At 53.6% G+C, this 16,469-nt stretch overlaps 1 protein-coding gene and 1 pseudogene across 2 annotated transcripts in view; one reads left to right on the plus strand and one right to left on the minus strand.

Moving 5' to 3' along the window:
* Positions 1 to 2,596, plus strand: part of FBLN2 (fibulin 2) — a 92,472-nt gene extending 89,876 nt beyond the window's left edge. For both annotated transcript variants that reach the window (XM_003926180.4, XM_003926179.4), the window contains 2 exons: positions 733 to 856; positions 1,827 to 2,596. In XM_003926180.4, coding sequence (XP_003926229.1) covers positions 733 to 856; positions 1,827 to 2,184 — 482 coding nt within the window. In that variant the 3' untranslated portion in view covers positions 2,185 to 2,596. The remainder of the gene's footprint in view (positions 1 to 732; positions 857 to 1,826) is intronic.
* A 5,516-nt stretch (positions 2,597 to 8,112) lies between these two features.
* On the minus strand, positions 8,113 to 14,463 carry LOC101032285 (uncharacterized; annotated as a pseudogene).
* Between the last annotated feature and the right edge of the window lie 2,006 nt (positions 14,464 to 16,469).

Genomic DNA, 16,469 nt, shown 5'->3' on the forward strand with positions numbered 1-16,469 from the left:
TGGGTCTTACACTTCCGTCCAGCAAGACGTGTTGAGTGCTGCTCCATGCAGTCACTCCACTGGACACTGGGGACACCGTGGGAATGAGAAGAACAAATACCCCTGCCCTCCTGGAGCCCAGGTTGAGGGGGGACGGTGGAAATATACAAAACATGCAGCCATGCAAAACAGCCTAGGTGTGTTGCAGAGCATGATGAGCCACAGGAGGATAAAATGGGTGGGATGGAGGGTGAAGGAGGACCACTGTAGAGTCAGGGAGGCCATCCTGGAGGGGTCGACTCAAGGTCAGAGAGTTAAAAGATGAGAAGGAGCCAGCAATAGGAAAAGCTGGGGAAAGCGTTCCGGCAGCGGCAAAGGCCCTGGGGTAGATTAAGGGTCGGGCTATTGGGGCAGCCCAAGGATGTCCAGCAGGACTGTGGCCTCTGTGGAAGAGAAGGGGCTTAGAAAGGCCAGAGAGGCCTTGCCCTGTGTGGCTTGATGTCCAAGGGTGGGACTTAGGCTTTCTTCTGGAGTACGGGAAGCCATTGGAGGATGTGACATGAGGTGATTGACACTTCAGAGCAAGGCGCCCTGTTGCAGGTGCCGAGCAAGTGGGCATGTGTGTCCAGGGAGGCACACGGCTGTTCTCACAGGTCCTGCTGCCGTGGGGCCCAGGCCTCTCATGCATGCTGGGGAGGTTCAGGCTGGGCCCCCAGCTGTGGCGACTCTGCCACTGCCCCTCTTCTCCCCCAGACCTGGATGAGTGTGCACTGGGAACCCACAACTGTTCCGAGGCTGAGACCTGCCACAACATCCCGGGCAGCTTCCGCTGCCTGCGCTTCGATTGTCCTCCCAACTACGTCCGAGTCTCCAACACGTGAGTGCCCCCACCCCAGTCCCCGACCCAGGGAGCCTGCCCTGGTCCTGAACTACCCAGGGGAGAGGCCGAGAGATGGGCGCCTGCCTCGACCACCTCCTTCTCTTCCCAGCCCGACTGCTGGGTCTGTGAGATTGGTGAGCAAAACCAATATAAGTACCTTGTAGAGAGTTCAGGGTTGCGAGAAAGAAGGGAAGACTCACAGAAAACTCCAGCCTTGTTCTTCACACACATGCATCGTAGTTACTGCTGTGTGACCAGTTATCCCAGCCAACATTGAGCACCATAATACAACACATAATTTCTCTGTCACACAGTGTCTAAGGGCCAGGAGCCTGGGAGCGGTGTAGCTCGGTGGTCTGGCTCAGGGTCTCGGGCTGCCCACTGGGGCTGCAGCGTCCTGCCACCCCTCGTGGGGCTCTGGGCGGGAGGCCTCAGCTCCACACCGCATGAGCTTCTCCAGGAGGCTGCACGTGACATGCGACTGTCCACCTCGGCCTCAGGAGCATGAGTGATAGCCGCTTCACCTCACTTAACCTCAGAACTGACGGACTGCTACTCTGCCACCAGCCACATACCCCGGACTTGGGAGGGACCCTGGGTGCACAGGGAAGAAGGGAGAAGGGAGGAGGAAGAAGGAAAAGGAAGGAGAAAGAATGGGAGGATGGCAGGAGGGAGGAAGAAAGGAGCATGGGGAGGGTAAGAGCTGCGAATGAGCCCGGCCGGTGCCACGCTAAGCTTTGTATGTGTAACCTCACCCATTCCAGTGAGCCCATGAAGCTTTTATTAACCCCCTCTCACAGGCGAGGAAACTGAGACCCAGAAGTAACGGGACTTACCAGAGACTTCCAGGCCACTAGGGGGAGAGCTGGCCCTTGATCCTGCTGCTGAGCTGTGCCATGTCTGTGTCCCTGTCTGGGGTGGGGGTGGGTGGGTGAGCGGTGGGTGACCCAGCCCATCCTCCCTGCAGGAAGTGCGAGCGCACCACGTGCCATGACTTCGTGGAGTGCCGTAACTCGCCGGCAACCATCACGCACTACCAGCTTGACTTCCAGACGAACCTCCTGGTGCCCACGCACATCTTCCGCATTGGCCCCGCGCCAGCCTTCACAGGGGACACCATCTCCCTGACCATCATCAAGGGAAACGAGGAGGGCTACTTTGGCACACGCAGGCTCACCCCCTACACGGGCGTGGTCTACCTGCAGCGGGCGGTGCTGGAGCCCCGAGACTTTGCCCTGGACGTGGAGATGAAGCTCTGGCGGCAGGGCTCCGTCACCACCTTCCTGGCCAAGATGCACATCTTCTTCACCGCCTTTGGCGTGTGAGGTGCCAGCATGGGCCACCTGTGGGGGCGGTGCAGCCCGGGGCTCACGCTGTGTGGGAGGGACTGGGTTACTATTGTGGTTTTTACTATAACTTTGTAAATTAACTTAATTTTGCTGACTTGATTCCTGTGGCCTTCTGGACGCCTCCTCTGCCCCACAGGAGGAAGTTCCACGCAGGCGGTGCGTTCTCATGCGGGCACCAAGTGGAAGCTTGTGGGGTGGGCCACCCTGGTGGCGGGTGCCCTGTGGGTGAGGCTGGGCGATGACCTGAGGACCAGAGACACGCAACCACGTTGGGGCTCTTGGACTCCCCTGGATGACCTGTCCCCAAAGTTGACATTCCATTTCATGTTCCACTGTGATTCTTTTCTTTTTAAAAAAATCATTTTAAAGTTTTGTGTTTAATTATAAAGTAGTATATGTACATTGTAAAAAAAAAAAAAAAAGCTCAACTAGTATGAAAGGGTTCTAAAGTAACAGAGGAAAACACCTCTTGGTCCCTTTAATTTTGTAAAGCGTTCTGAGTTTGACAGTGTTCTGTGGCCTGGCCAGCTGTCGCGAGGTTCCATGGCCTGGCCAGCATGTCAGTTCATTGATCAAGACCTTGATGTCCTTCTCCAATAACAACTCCGCACCAGGAGTTCACCTTGGGGTGGGAGCACCCCAGTGTGAGCAGACACTCCTCGGGCCCTTTATTCTGCTTTTACCGCTTCTGCTTTCCCTCCATCCTCCCACCTCCTTCCTCCACCTTCCCCAGATGGGGACCTCCGCCGCTGGTCTGTCAGTACCTCTTTGCATCCTGGGTAGCACATTCCTGCACAAACCATTTCCATGTTATTAAGAAACTCTGGGTCTGGGTGTGGTGGCTGACACCTGTAACCAAGGTGGGTGGATTGCCTGAGCTCAGGCGTTGGAGACCTGGGCAACATGGCAAAACCCAGTTTCTACAAAAATACAAAAATCAGCCAGGCGTGGTGGCCCATGCCTGTAGTCCCAGCTACTCAGGAGGCTGATATGGGAGGATGGCTTGAACCCAAGAAGTGGAGGTTGTAGGGAGCTGAGATGGTGCCACTGCACTCCAGCCTGGTGATAGAGCCAGACCTTGTCTCAAAAACGAAACGAAACGAAACGAAACAAAAACCTCTGGGGGCTGCCCTCCCCATTGGACGTTTGTTTTGACATTGTCCGGAACATGATGTGTATTTCAGATTTTGAGATGATTTTATAGCCACCTTCAATTGTAAGTAGGGGTGGCCTCAGTCAAAGTCCAATCATTGTCTCTCAAATGAAAGTTTTCTAGTCCCAAATCCCTGTGGTCACCCCTGGGTGGCACTAACAGGCTTTTGCCATAAAGCCCTGTCTGTGTAAGGACTCTGGGGCTTTTAGGGATAGTTTTATGGGAAGGAGTTGCAATATTCCTGGACATGGAGTATGAAGCCCCCCAAAATCTGAATCAACTGACCAGATGCTCATCCTCAATCACTATTGCCTGAAGGACAGGTTTACCTGCCTTCTGTTTTGCAGCAATCGGTGGGAGAAGCATTCCCAGCCACACCGTCTCCATCCCCAGCATATGCTCTGGTAAAGCGGGATGTTCATTGTGGATATTGGCCTGTAGTTTTCTTTTTAGTTGTGTCTCTGCCAGATTTTGGTATCAGGATGATGTTGGCCTCATAGAAAGAGTTAGGGAGGATTCCCTCTTTTTGTATTGTTTGGAATAGTTTCAATAGGAATGGTACCAGCTCCTCTTTGTACATCTGGTAGAATTAGGCTGTGAACCCATCTGGACCTGGGCTTTTTTTTGGTCGGTAGGCTATTAATTGCTGCCTGTTCTTCAGCCCTTGTTATTGGTCCATTCAGGGCTTCAACTTCTTCTTGGCTTAGTCTTGGGAGTGTGCAAGTGTCCAGGAATTTATCCATTTCTTCCGGATTTACTGGTTTATATGCATAAAGCTGTTTGTAGTGATCTCTGATGGTAGTTTGTATTTCTGAGGACTCAGTGGTGATCTCCCCTTTATCATTTTTATTGCATCGATTTGATTCTTCTCTCTTTTCTTTTTCCATTAGTCTAGCTACTGGTCTACTTTGTTGATTATCTCAAAAAACCAGCTCCTGGATTTATGGATATTTTGAAGGATTTTTTTGTGTCTCTGCTCCTTCAGTTCTGCTCTGATATTAGTTATTTCTTGTCTTCTGCTTGCTTTTGAGTTTTTTTGATCTTGTTCCTCTAGCTCTTTCAATTTTGATGATAGGGTATTGATTTTAGATCCTTCCTTGTTTCTTATGTGGGCATTTAGTGCTATAAATTTCCCTCTAGACACTGCTTTAAATGTGTTCCATAGGATCTGGTACATTGTGTCTTCGTTCTCATTGGTTTCAAAGAACATTTTTATTTTTGCCTTTATTTCATTGTTTATCCATTTGTCATTCAGGAGCAAGTTGTTCAGTTTCCATGTGATTGTACAGTTCTGAGTGCTTTTCTTAGTCCTGATTTCTAATTTGATTAAGCTATGGTCTGAGAGAGTGTTTGTTATGATTTCCATTCTTTTGCATTTGCTGAGGAGTGATTTATTTCCAATTATGTGGTCAGTTTTGGAGTAAGTGCAATGTGGTGCTGAGAAGAATGTGCATTCTGTGGATTTGGGGTGGAGTGTTCTGTAAATGTCTATTAGGTCCACTTGGTCCTGATCTGCATTCAAGTCCTGGATATCCTTGTTGACTTTCTGTCTCATTGATCTGTCTAATATTGTCAGTGGAGTGTTAAAGTCTCCCACTATGATTGTGTGGGAGTCTCAGTCTCTTTGTAGGTCATTAACTTGCTTTATGTACCTGGGTGCTCCTGTATTGGGTGCGTATATGTTTAGGATTGTTCGCTCTTCTTGTTGCATTGATCCTTTTACCATTACGTAATGCCCTTCTTTGAGTCTTTTTATCTTTGTTGGTTTAAAGTCCATTTTATCAGAGACAAGGATTGCTACCCCTGCTTTTTTTTTTTTTTGCTCCCCATTTGCTTGGTAAATCTTCTTCCATCCCTTTATTTTGAGTCTATGTGAGTCTTTGTATGTGAGATGGGTCTCCTGAATACAGCACACCGATGGTTATTGACTTTTTATCCAGTTTGCCAGTCTGTGTCTTTCGATTGGGGCATTTAGGCCATTTACATTCAACATTAATATTGTTATGTGTGAATTTTTTCCTGCCATTTTGTTACTAGCTGGTTGTTTTGCCCGTTAATTGACATGGCTCCTTCATTGCATCATTGTTCTTTACCATTTGGTACATTTTTGCAGTGGCTGGTACTGGTTGTTGCTTTCCCTGTTTAGTACTTCCTTCAGGAGCTCATGTAAGGCAGCTCTTGTAGTGACAAAATCTCTTAGCAACTGCTTGTCTGTAAAATATTTTATTTCTCCTTCACTTATGAAGCTTAGTTTGGCTGGATATGAAATTCTGGGTTGAAAGTTCTTTTCTTTAAGAACATTGAATATTGGCCCCCTCTCCCTTCTAGATTGCAAGTTTTCTGCAGAGAGATCCTCTGTGAGTCTGATGGGCTTCCCTTTGTGGGTGACTCGACCTTTCTCTCTGGCTGCCCTTAGGATTTTTTCCTTCATTTCAACCCTGGTGAATCTGACAACTGTGTGCCTTGCGGTTGCTTTTCTTGAGGAATATCTTTGTGGTGTTCTCTGTATTTCCTGGATTTGAATGTTGACCTGCCTTTTTAGGTTGGGTAAGTTTTCTTGGATAATATCTTGAAGAGTGTTTTCCAACTTGGATTCATTCTCCCTGTCACATTCAGTTACGCCGATCAAACATACTTTAGGTTTTTTCACATAATCCCATAGTTCTTGGAGGCTTTGTTCATTTCTCTTCACTCTTTTTTCTCTAATCTTGCCTTCTCATTTTATTTCATTGATTTGATCTTCTATCTCTGATATCCTTTCTTCTGCTTGATCGATTCGGTTGTTGAAACTTGTGTATGCCTTGTGAAGTTCTTGTGTTTTTCAGCTCCGTCAAGTTGCTTATGTTCTTCTCTAAGCTGGTTATTCTAGTTAGCATTTCATCTACCCTTTCTTCAAGGTTCTTAGTTTCTTTGCATTGGGTTAGAACACGGTCTTTTAACTCAGAGAAGTTTGTCATTACCTACCTTCTGAAGACTGCTTCTGTCCATTCATCAGATTCATTCTGTCTTTTTTTGTTCCCTTGGTGGTGAGGAGTTTTGATCCCTGGGCGGAGAAGAGGTGTTCTGTTCTTTGGTGGTTTCATCCTTTTTGCGCTGTTTTTTCCCCCATCTTTGTGGATTTATCTCCCTTTAATCTTTGAAGTTGGTGATGTCAGGAGGAGTCTGAGCTGACATTTTTTTCTCTGTTGAGGTTGGAGCTGTATCTTTTTCGGCCTGAAGAGGGCGCTGCCGGGCTCTCGGGTTCAGGCAGGTTGCTGGGTGGGTGGTCCTTCCCCGGAGTTCGTTTGCAGGTGAGATTGGCCCCGCCCCCAATGGCGTCTCTCCCAGAGCTCCATCTTCCTGGTTGGGGTCAAGCTGGTGTATCTGCTGCCCAGTTCTCTGGCGAGGGTTTCAGTTTGAGTTCTGTGGAGGTGAGCCCTGTCAGGCCTTAAGGTCTGTTTTCCTGCTTTCAGCTCTGCCTCCGTCTGTGGGACGGTCTGTCCCGCTGGCGTTAGTCCAAACGCCCCCCCCCACCCCCGCCCCAGGTCCCTGCGGCAACATGCCAAGCCGGCAGTAGCCGCTGCTCAGATTTGCATCGACTACCCACAGTGCCCCACCATCTGGCAGGGATCTCGTGGACCGTGGGTTGCAGGAGGGATGAGGTAAGCACAGAATTCGAAACGGAACACGGAGGGCTTAAGTCCGCCGACCCTCCCAGCCGGTTGCACGTTCAGGTGGGGACATGCCCCTCCCCCCTGAAACGTCTTGATTTGCCCCCCTACCGGGTGGCTCTCCACCAGCGGCTCCTTCCCTGGGCCTAAATTCAGTGCCCTATTTGTTTTGAGATAGGAGTCTTGCTATGTTGCCGAGGCTGGTCTTGAACTCCTAGTCTCAAGCGATCTTCTCACTTTAGGCTCCCAAAGTGCTGGGACTACAGGTACATGCCGCTGTGCCTGGCTTTTGTCTTGGTTTTGACGACCTTGACAGTTGACGCGGGACCGTCAAGCCAAAATCAAGATAAGAGCCAGGCCCGACCCATTGTACAAAACCAGGACAAAAGGCAGGCTGGATACATGGTAGGATGCCCACTGCTGGGGTTTGTCTGACACTTTTCTCCTGATGAGACCGGGATTGTGTGGGGAGGAAGATCACAGATCTTCCTGATCAGCACATCAAATGGAGGGCACCTGCTGTCAATGTGACACACGCCCTGTGATGCTGGCCTTGCCCACCTGGCGAGGTGCTGGTAGGTCTCTCCACTGTGAAGTTTCTCTTCCTCCCCACTTGCCACTCTTGGGTGAACGTATTTGCAGTTGCTTTGCAGCGCAGTGCTATGGATGCCACACGACTCCCTGATTGTATAGTCGGCTGTGTTAAGTGTTCCTTGTTGCTGCACGCCTTTTCTGTTGCTGCCACCTGCTACAGAGCCCTCTGAGGGGCACCCCACACTTTCCCCGGGGTCACACCCCACAGACAATGCTGCAGTGAAGGGGGCTCATTTGTGGAATTTGCTGGACATGCAACCAAGGAGTGAACTGCTGATCACAGGGTGTCTGTGCTCCAGCTTTGGCCCCCTTTTATCAGGCTGCCCCCCAGAAAGCCTATGCATCCCCGTCAATTATCCCACTTCCTGATATGTGCCAAGTGGAGGGGTGTGCTGGGCTTGCTTGCTGGCGGTGCTGCACAGGGGTGCTAAGGGTTCCGCTTTCTCTGAGTCACTGAGCTCCACCCGAAACCAGCATCCCATCCTGTGGGCTGCAGGCCCAAGTGGGTCATTGCTTGGCTTGGGCACAATATTTAGGAAAGTTTTGAGCCAACATGTTAATACTGAGGAATGTCACGTGCACTTTTAGTTTTGGGCTTCTCTGGAAACTCCAAGCTGCTTCTTTCTCATAGTTCCCAAGCTAAATGTGTTCTTCTAAACGTTTTTCATTTGGAAGACCCTGCGGCCCCACAGGACCTTACGGCTTCTGCAAAATAGTCTGGACCATTGCAAAGCCCTCTCTCCAGGCAGCCTGACTGGAGGCAGTGAGCATCCATCGCAGGAGGTGTGAGAGCGGCCCCAGCAGGTCCTCGGTGTGGGATGGGGCCCCTGAGGCCCCCCTCGTTTCGTTTCCTGCTTACTTCCCATGCTTTGTGAGAGAGGCATTCTCCTCGCCTGCTCCTCTGTGAGCTGGTGGGACAGAAGCGCCTTCCAGCGTTGTGGATGAGTTCTGACGCAGCTGTGGGCCAACAGCGCCCCCTCGTGGCTGCAGCCTCAGCCTGGCCACTGCCTGCGATGAACGGGGGCGGGCGGGGGGCGGGATTCGGACAGGTGGCACAGGAGAAACGGAGGGCTGCAAGGTCCTGCTCCCGGCCGGTGTGGCTGGAGGGAAGGGTGTGGCAGGAGCAGAGGCCAGAGGTCTGTGGGGGCCAGATGGGGAGGGGAGAGGGTGCCAGTGAGGAGTGGTCCTTGAGGGAATTTGGGCAGAGTGGCCACCCCTCCCTCGAACAGCAGGTCTGTCTGTGACTCCAAGGCTTCCCTGGGGTCTGCTCCTCTGACTCATTCCTAAGACCAAGGGATTCCCACCTGCAAGAATTTTCCTGCAAACAGGCCTGGCCTGCTCTGCCACGGATGGGACCGTTGTTGATGGCTAGGGGCTTTAGTGATGGAACTGTGGGCAAAATGCACCCCCGAGAGAATGGAGGTGGCTCAGCTCCACCAGCATCTACTGGCAGCCCCTGCCCTGTTCAGGCTCTGTGCCCTGTTCAGACTCTGTGCTGGCGGCTCTGCATTGCTGAGATTCTCTTCCCTCTACAACATGGAGGGAGGGCTCCCAGCCCCATCTATACAGGTGGAAACTGAGGTTCAGAGAGAGCGTATGATTTGCCAAGGGCCACACGGGGATTCAACTCTGTGAGGGACTGCAAAACCTCACTGTTCAGGAGAATGAGAGGAAAAGCCACAGACTGGAAGAAAATATTTGCAAAAGACATAGCTGATAAGTTTCTGTTATCCAAAGTCTACAAAGAACTCTTATCACTCAACCACAGGAAAACAACCCAATTAAAAGGTGGGCAGAAGATCTAAACAGACAAGAAGATACACAGATGGCAAATAAGCACATGAGAGATGCCCCATATCATATGTCATTAGGGAACTGCAAATGACACCAGCCACGAGATACTGCCGCACACCTACCGGAGTGGCTCGTATCCAAAGCACTAACACACCAAATGCTGGCGAGGATGTGGAGCAACAGGAACTCACATTCGTTGCTAGTGGGAATGCACAATGGTGCAGCCACTTTGGAAAACAGTTTTTTTGTTTTGTTTTGTTTTCAGACAGGGTCTTACTCTGTCACCCAGGCTGGAGTGCAGTGAAATGATCATGGCTCACTGCAGCTTCAACCAACGAGGCTCAGCGGACTCTTCCACCTCAGCGTCTTGAGTAGCTGGGACTATAGCCATGCACCACTATGCTCAACTAATTTTTGTATTTTTTGTGGAGGTGGAGTTTTACCATGTGGCCCAGGCTCCTGGGCTCAAACCGTCTGCCCGCCTCAGCCTCCTAGACGGCTGAGACTACAGGTGTGAGCCACCGTGCCTGGCCATTTGGCCATTTTTTACAAAACTAAACAAACTTTTACCACACAATCCAGCAACTGTGCTCCTTGATATTTATCCAAATGGGTTGGAAACTTATGTCCACACAAAAACCTGTGCACAGATATTTACAGCAGCTTTATTCATAGTTTTCAAAATTTGGAAGCAACCAGGAAGTCCTTCAGTATCACGAATGGACAGATAAACTGTGGTACATCCAGACAATGGAATCATATTCAGGGCTAGAAAGAAAAGAGCTACCAAGCCATGAAAAGGCATGGAGGAAACTTAAATGCCTATTGCTATGTGAAAGAAGCCAATCCGAAAAGGCTACACACTGTATGATTCCAACTATACGATATTCTGGAAAAGACAGAACTATGGGAACAGTAAAAATATCGTGGTTTCCAGGGGTTGGGGGAAGTGAGCACGGGGGGTCACAGGGGGAGCACAGAGGATCTTTAGGGCGGGGGGACACATTATTCTGTGTGGTAGAACAATGGTGGATAAGGGTCGTGGTACATTTGTCCAAACACGTGGCATGTACAGCCCTCATGTAAACCATGGGCTGTGGGTGGTACTGATGTGCCAGTGCAGGTTAATCATGCACCCCTCTGCTGGGGATGTGATGGAGAGGTTGTGCATGCGTAGGAGCTGGGGGTGTATGGGAGCTCTCTGTACTCCCAAAGCTCACATTCTAGTGGGGAGTCGGACACAGAAACAGACACAGCCACGTGGGCAGTCACGGTAGTGATGAGGCAACCACAGGGGGCTGTGGAAACTCAAGAGGACGTCACTACAGTGGCATCAGGGAAGGCTTCCTGAAGGAGGTGTTGCCTCCAGTGGGTATTGACGTGCAGCAGGAGTTGCTCAGCTGGAGATCAGGGCAGGCACTAAAGGCAGCATGCACAAGGCACCGAGGAGTGACGAGTTGCGCGAGCAGCGGAAGTTCCTAGTCCAGCGTGGGGGTGCTCCGTGCACAGATAAATTGCGGACGGCGGGCAACAGGACCCTGGGTGTCCCCCAGAGCCTCGCGGACCGGCCCCAGGGTTGAATCCCAGGGCTGGCTTGCAGAGGCGCCTCGGCATGTGTGCAGCGACACCTGGCGGTGGCACTCGGAACTGCGGGCGGTTGCCCAGGAGCCGACAGCGGAGAGGTGGTGCCCCGCGATGCGGGCCAGTGTGGGCCCGGCCAGGGAGAGGCAGGTGGCAGGGTCCGAGGGCCGCGTTCCGCAGCAGCTTCCAGGACCTGGAGAGAAATCGGGGTGTGTGTGAACGTGGATGGCAGAAAAGACATCTTTTGTACTCTAATTGGATCGTAGGACGTCCTTTAATTATGGACGCAGTGAACGGCAGCAGCACTACTCATTTCAGAGATGGCGCAATCTTGCTTTCCCTCCTTAGTACTCTGAAATTACAGTGGGTGTTAGACCCGCTGCCAGATGGTGTCATTCACTGGGTTAAGAAGGAAGCCCGTGCAGCGCCGCGTCACAGACCTTCCAGTATTTTAATAACTATAATTTAAATCGAATTGGCATTTAAGAAACTACGGGCTTGCCCAAACTGCCAAAGGCGTCTCTGGCACACACACATGCACACACACTAACATGCACACAAGCAGACACACATGCATGCAGGCATGCACATGAACACGTGCACACTGCATGTACACATAGGTACACACACGTGTGCACACCTGCATGGTTGAGAACCCCTCTGGAGAGGAGAGGCCACACCAGGGTGTCCGCTATGTAGTGGTCGATGAGATAGTTTATTGGAGACATGGGCATGAGTGAGAAAGGCCAGGGCAGTGGATATGAGGTAGGACTGTTCCTAGAACACTGGGACCAGGACCACCCTGAGGCCTGCAGGACACTGGGAGCTGTGTATGAGTGTGCATCTCTGCAGGCATGTGGCTGTGAGTGTGGGGGAACCTGGTGGACTGCATCTGAGGTGGGGAGGGGTGTCTGCCCCTGTCCTGGGGGTGTGTGTGTGTGTGTGTGTGTCTATAGGGCATTCTGATCTCCAGTGCCTGGGTTCTAACAAATGCCTAACCTATAGCCCTGTGATCAGCCTGGTCATTCCAGCACTCTGAGAGACCTTGCCCAGCCATTCCCTGGGGTAGCAAATGGTCCGGAACTGGTCTGTCTTGCCTCCTCTGAGGGAGACAGGTGGGCTACATGTGTGGACTTCTTACCTCACTAAACTCATCCTCCCTTCCATGATCATCCCCATTTTATAGACACAGAAACTGAGGCCCAGAAGAGTTGAATATTTGGCCCAGGCCACATGGTAAGTCCAGCCAGAGCTGATGAAAGGCTGAGGATTGGGTGGGACAGGACGCTTGTCCTTTCTGAGCCTTGCGGTCCTTGTCTGCTGTGTCAGGAGGTGAGAGGAAGATGTCTGGGGCTGAGCTAGCAGAGAGGACACCGAGCTTTGGTCTCTCCCCTGTGAAAAGCCCACCATGACTCCCCATTGCCACAGCATCAAGTCCCAGTGCCACGGCCTGGCATTCCAGTCGCCGCCCCCCTGCAGTCTCATTTTCATCACTCCCTGTCCATTCCCTATGCTCTAGCCACCCTGGCCACCAGCCCTCGCTGGCACCCTCCAAAACCCTTCTCATCTGCATGCTTCTGCCCATTCTGTATCTTTTGCTTAGAGTGCCTGGCGAACTCCTATGCATCCTGCAATGCTCCGCTCTGAGCACCCACACAGAGTTGGCATCTCCCTGCTGTGTGCTCCTGCTGCCCTCACACATCCCTGCAGGTAGCCCTTCTGATGCAGCTAAACATGATCCAAGTCCCCAGCACCTAGCACCAGGCACGCATAAAGCAGGCGCTAACAGATGTGTGTTGAATGAATAAGCAAAGGGCGTGTGTGCACACTCTGCTCCTCCCCCCCACCCCCCACGAGCTGCTTGATAGAAGGGCTGGTTTTTTTTTAGCTACTCAGGTGGCAATCGGAGTTTGTCCAACTCTCCAGGCTGAAGCCAGAGTTGAAGGGAGGAGCAGGCTGGGGTGATGGTGGCTGTGTTTGGGGTTGGGCGGCCCAGGCTAGGCCTATGAGCTGCACACCCTACCCCAACACCTGAGGCATCTGCTCCAGGTCCCCCTCTGCATGATCCTGGATGGGGTTTGGCTGTGGCTTCAACTCAGGCCCCTGGATATTCCCTCTGCCGCCCGGCCCTCTGTGACTCACTCTTTCTCAGCCCTAAAGGTCAGTGCAGGGCCAGGCCTCGTCCTCTTCTCCATCCATTTATCAGGTCGGAAGCTCAAGGCTGACCTGGCTGGGGCCAAGGTTTATGAGCTTGTCCTCCCCACCCAGCACCTCTGACCCTGTGAAACATACCAGGAAGGGTGGGGACAGGAAGGGGACAGTAAGGCCTCTGTATCTGCCCCGGGGCGCTGTCAGCCAGGTCAGGATTTATGCCCTGATGTTCCCACCCCTAGACCTGGTCACCAGGCCCACGCCCTCGGTCTGGTGCTGAGCCATCCCTGCAGGGGGCCCAGCAGAGCCTACAGGCTGGGAGCCGGCTGGACTGCAGGGTGGGCCAGGGTGAGGGGTTGGCATGGGGCAGCGGCTGCAGTTTGGGTCCCAAGTGAACATGGCTAGCGTCTTGTCCTGCTGCGAGACATCAGCTGGGACATCGTGCCTCCTGGGGCTTGTTTCCACAGCTGTAAGTGGGCACTGTTTTAGTAGCCACCACTTGGGGCTCTTGGACAGCACGTGTCCACAGGACCTCAGCTAATGTGCCTGCCTGCAGTGTCTCCATTTTCTTTTGGGGAGCTCCCCTTGCCAGTGCCAATGCACGTGGACTTTGGAGGGCCGTCCCTTGTATACCGTCTCTCCAGGCCTGGGGCTTGAGAGGGTGCTTCCTCAACAGGGGTCCCACGCACAGGCTGGGGCTCCAGGCGCAGGAGGTACAAAGAGGTGGTTTTAGTGGGTTTGCTGGCAGCAAGCTGGGGCCGGGGGTTGCAGTGGAAGGAACGGGGCTGGGAGGAGGGACAAGGCCAGTTGGATCAGTGGATACACAGGAGATGGTGCCTTTGGTCACCCAGTCGCTCAGTTAGAAACCTGGACAGCCTGGTCCCTGCCCTTCCCCGCACCTCCTAGCGAGTGGTGAGTCTTGCACAGCCCTCTGCCTGCTCTAGCACCTGCTGCTTCCCAGGCCTCTACTGCCCTGGCCTGCTTCTAGCCGCCGCCATCTCTTTCCGGCATCTGCAGTCACCTCCTCGGAGCTCTTCTCCTCCTCTCCTCTCCACCCCCTCCCCTTCCACTGTCACCACCTTGCTCCTCACAGCTGGCTGAGCCATTATAACTAATGACTGTTCTCAGCTCCCAGCCCCAGGTTTCCATCACACCGGGACACAGTCACATTCCTTGCCTGTGAGACCCTCGGAGCCCTGGCACTGCCGCCCCTTCGACCTCCTCTCCCTCCCCTTCCTCTGCTGCGTCCACAGCTCAGTGAGCCCATTCCTACCTCGGGGCCTTTGCACCTGCCATCTCCTCTGCTTGGCACATGCTGGCCCCAGCTTTCATAAAGCTCCTTCCCTCCTGTCACTCAGGCCTCTCCTCAGACGTCACCTCATCAGAGTCGCCTGCCCTGACTGCCATATCTACAGTACCCTCGCCGACGCCTGGCATCCCCCTCCTCACTCTTGCATGACTGTTTTCAAGGCACATTCACTTGCGAGCATTGCTTTACATATTTAGTTGCACGAGTATAATCTGGGGCCCCTGGGAGACAGACTCTGGCATGATGGGTGTTGTGATGGGGGAAACTCGGGCATCTCCTGGGGACTGACAGCAAGTCACTGCCCTTCTGGGTCTCAGTTTCCCCTTCTGGGCCATAAGGCGTGAGCTGTCTCTGCCTGCTCACGTGTCCTGGGAATGCTGAGCTTTCGCTTTGTCCTGGAAGTGGGGTTGCCATGGAAACAGAGGCAGGAGGCTCTAGAAGAAGCAGCATCTGCCTCCCTTTGTTAGACCTAGGGCCTGCTTTCTGGGGGTCCCCTGCTGTGGGGGTGGGGTCTGTGCTTCTTGAGGAGCCGGTAGCCATGACTTGGCCCTACTCTGGCTGTCCTTCCCCCAGTCCCCAGCTTGCAGTTTGCTTTACTAGATTGTGAGGCAGATGATGAAAGGGCAGAGGGTACCAGGCTAGGGGTAGAAGATCAGGGGCATCAGGACCCAGGGCACGGGGAGCAGGAGGGTGTCCTCACCTCAGGTGGCTTTAGACAGTTCCCCCTTTGTCATCTGTGCCCCGTAGCCCTGGCACTCCCTCTGTACACAGCTCTGCTTTGATCAAAGCTGTGCCTGGCCCACTTCTCTGCTCCCATGCCCACTGGGGCAGGATGTGGGCTTGGCGGGGAGTGACACACGGCAGCCCTCTGTGTCACGACAGCTGGAGACATCCCCTCTGCCTCAGGTTCCCCCTTAGGGCTGGGCGATACCAGGAGGGGGACCCGACTGTCGGCACAGCTGAGCGATGGGATGTCGACCCCCTGCCCAAGCATCCACACAATGGCGCCGCGCAGGAGTGGCCGGGATCCAGGGCAGTCGCTCTCCAGCCTGTCGCTGGGGCCGGGGTGTGAGCGGGGCGCTGGGGCCGGGACACCCTCCAGCAGGTGGCGAGTCTCGGCCCGCCAGGGAGCCATTCCGTCCCGCTAGCTGCCGCCCGGCCGCCGCCTTCCGCCCTTGCCCGCCCGCGGCCGTCCCCGGGCAGCACCCGGCCGGGCCTTGAGCGCCTCTTCCTCTTCCCGGCGCGCCCTGACTGCCTGGCGCGTCCCACTCGGCAGGAAGGGTCCATCCACGCCCAGGGGACGCGAGAGGGCTGAGGGTCTCCCAGGCGCGGCCCAAGGCCCGTCCGCCCCGGCCGCCTGCCCTGCTGCATCTGCCAGTGCCCCTGGGGCGGGTGATGTTCCCCTCGATGCTCTGCCCTGGCTTTGCCCATTAGTGCCATTAGTGCCCGTGTGAGTGGGGCCGGGGCTGGAGGAACCTGAAGAGCCAACCCTGGGAGTCCCCCCCTCCAGGGAGCCGCCTTCCCCTGGCACTTCCGAGGGGAGTGGCTGCCCAGAGATAGCCAGAGACTGCAGGGAGCCTTGGGCCCCCTCCCTGGAAGGCACAGACAGGTGCCATCCGTCCCTGGGCCTGAAGGCTTTCCGAGAGAGCAGCAGGAGGAGGTTCCGGGAACATCCCATTAAGGAGAAAACACTCTTAGGTGTCTATTCTATCGCTGCTTTGGAATCTCAGTGCCGGAATTCGGGACCCCAGCCCTCAGAGTTTCAGTATAGTATAGCCACGAGGCACCTGATGGCTTAAGTTCAAATCCCAGCTCTGCGTTTTCCAGGCGAGTCTCAGAACTTCTCTGTGCCTAGTGTCCCACCCGTGAGACGAGGCCAGTGAAGGTAGCCTCCCCACCGGGTTGTGCGAGCACTGGAAGCTCAGTGCAGTCCACCTCCAGCTCAGCCCCGGGAGTTACCATCACCGGGTCAGGAACCCACTCATGTCGCAGCACAGAGGTTCAGGGCGTTGAGAAAGATAGCTGTATC

The sequence above is a fragment of the Saimiri boliviensis genome, chromosome 8 (assembly GCF_048565385.1).
Source record: "Saimiri boliviensis isolate mSaiBol1 chromosome 8, mSaiBol1.pri, whole genome shotgun sequence".
Classification (NCBI taxonomy): Eukaryota; Metazoa; Chordata; class Mammalia; order Primates; family Cebidae; genus Saimiri; species Saimiri boliviensis.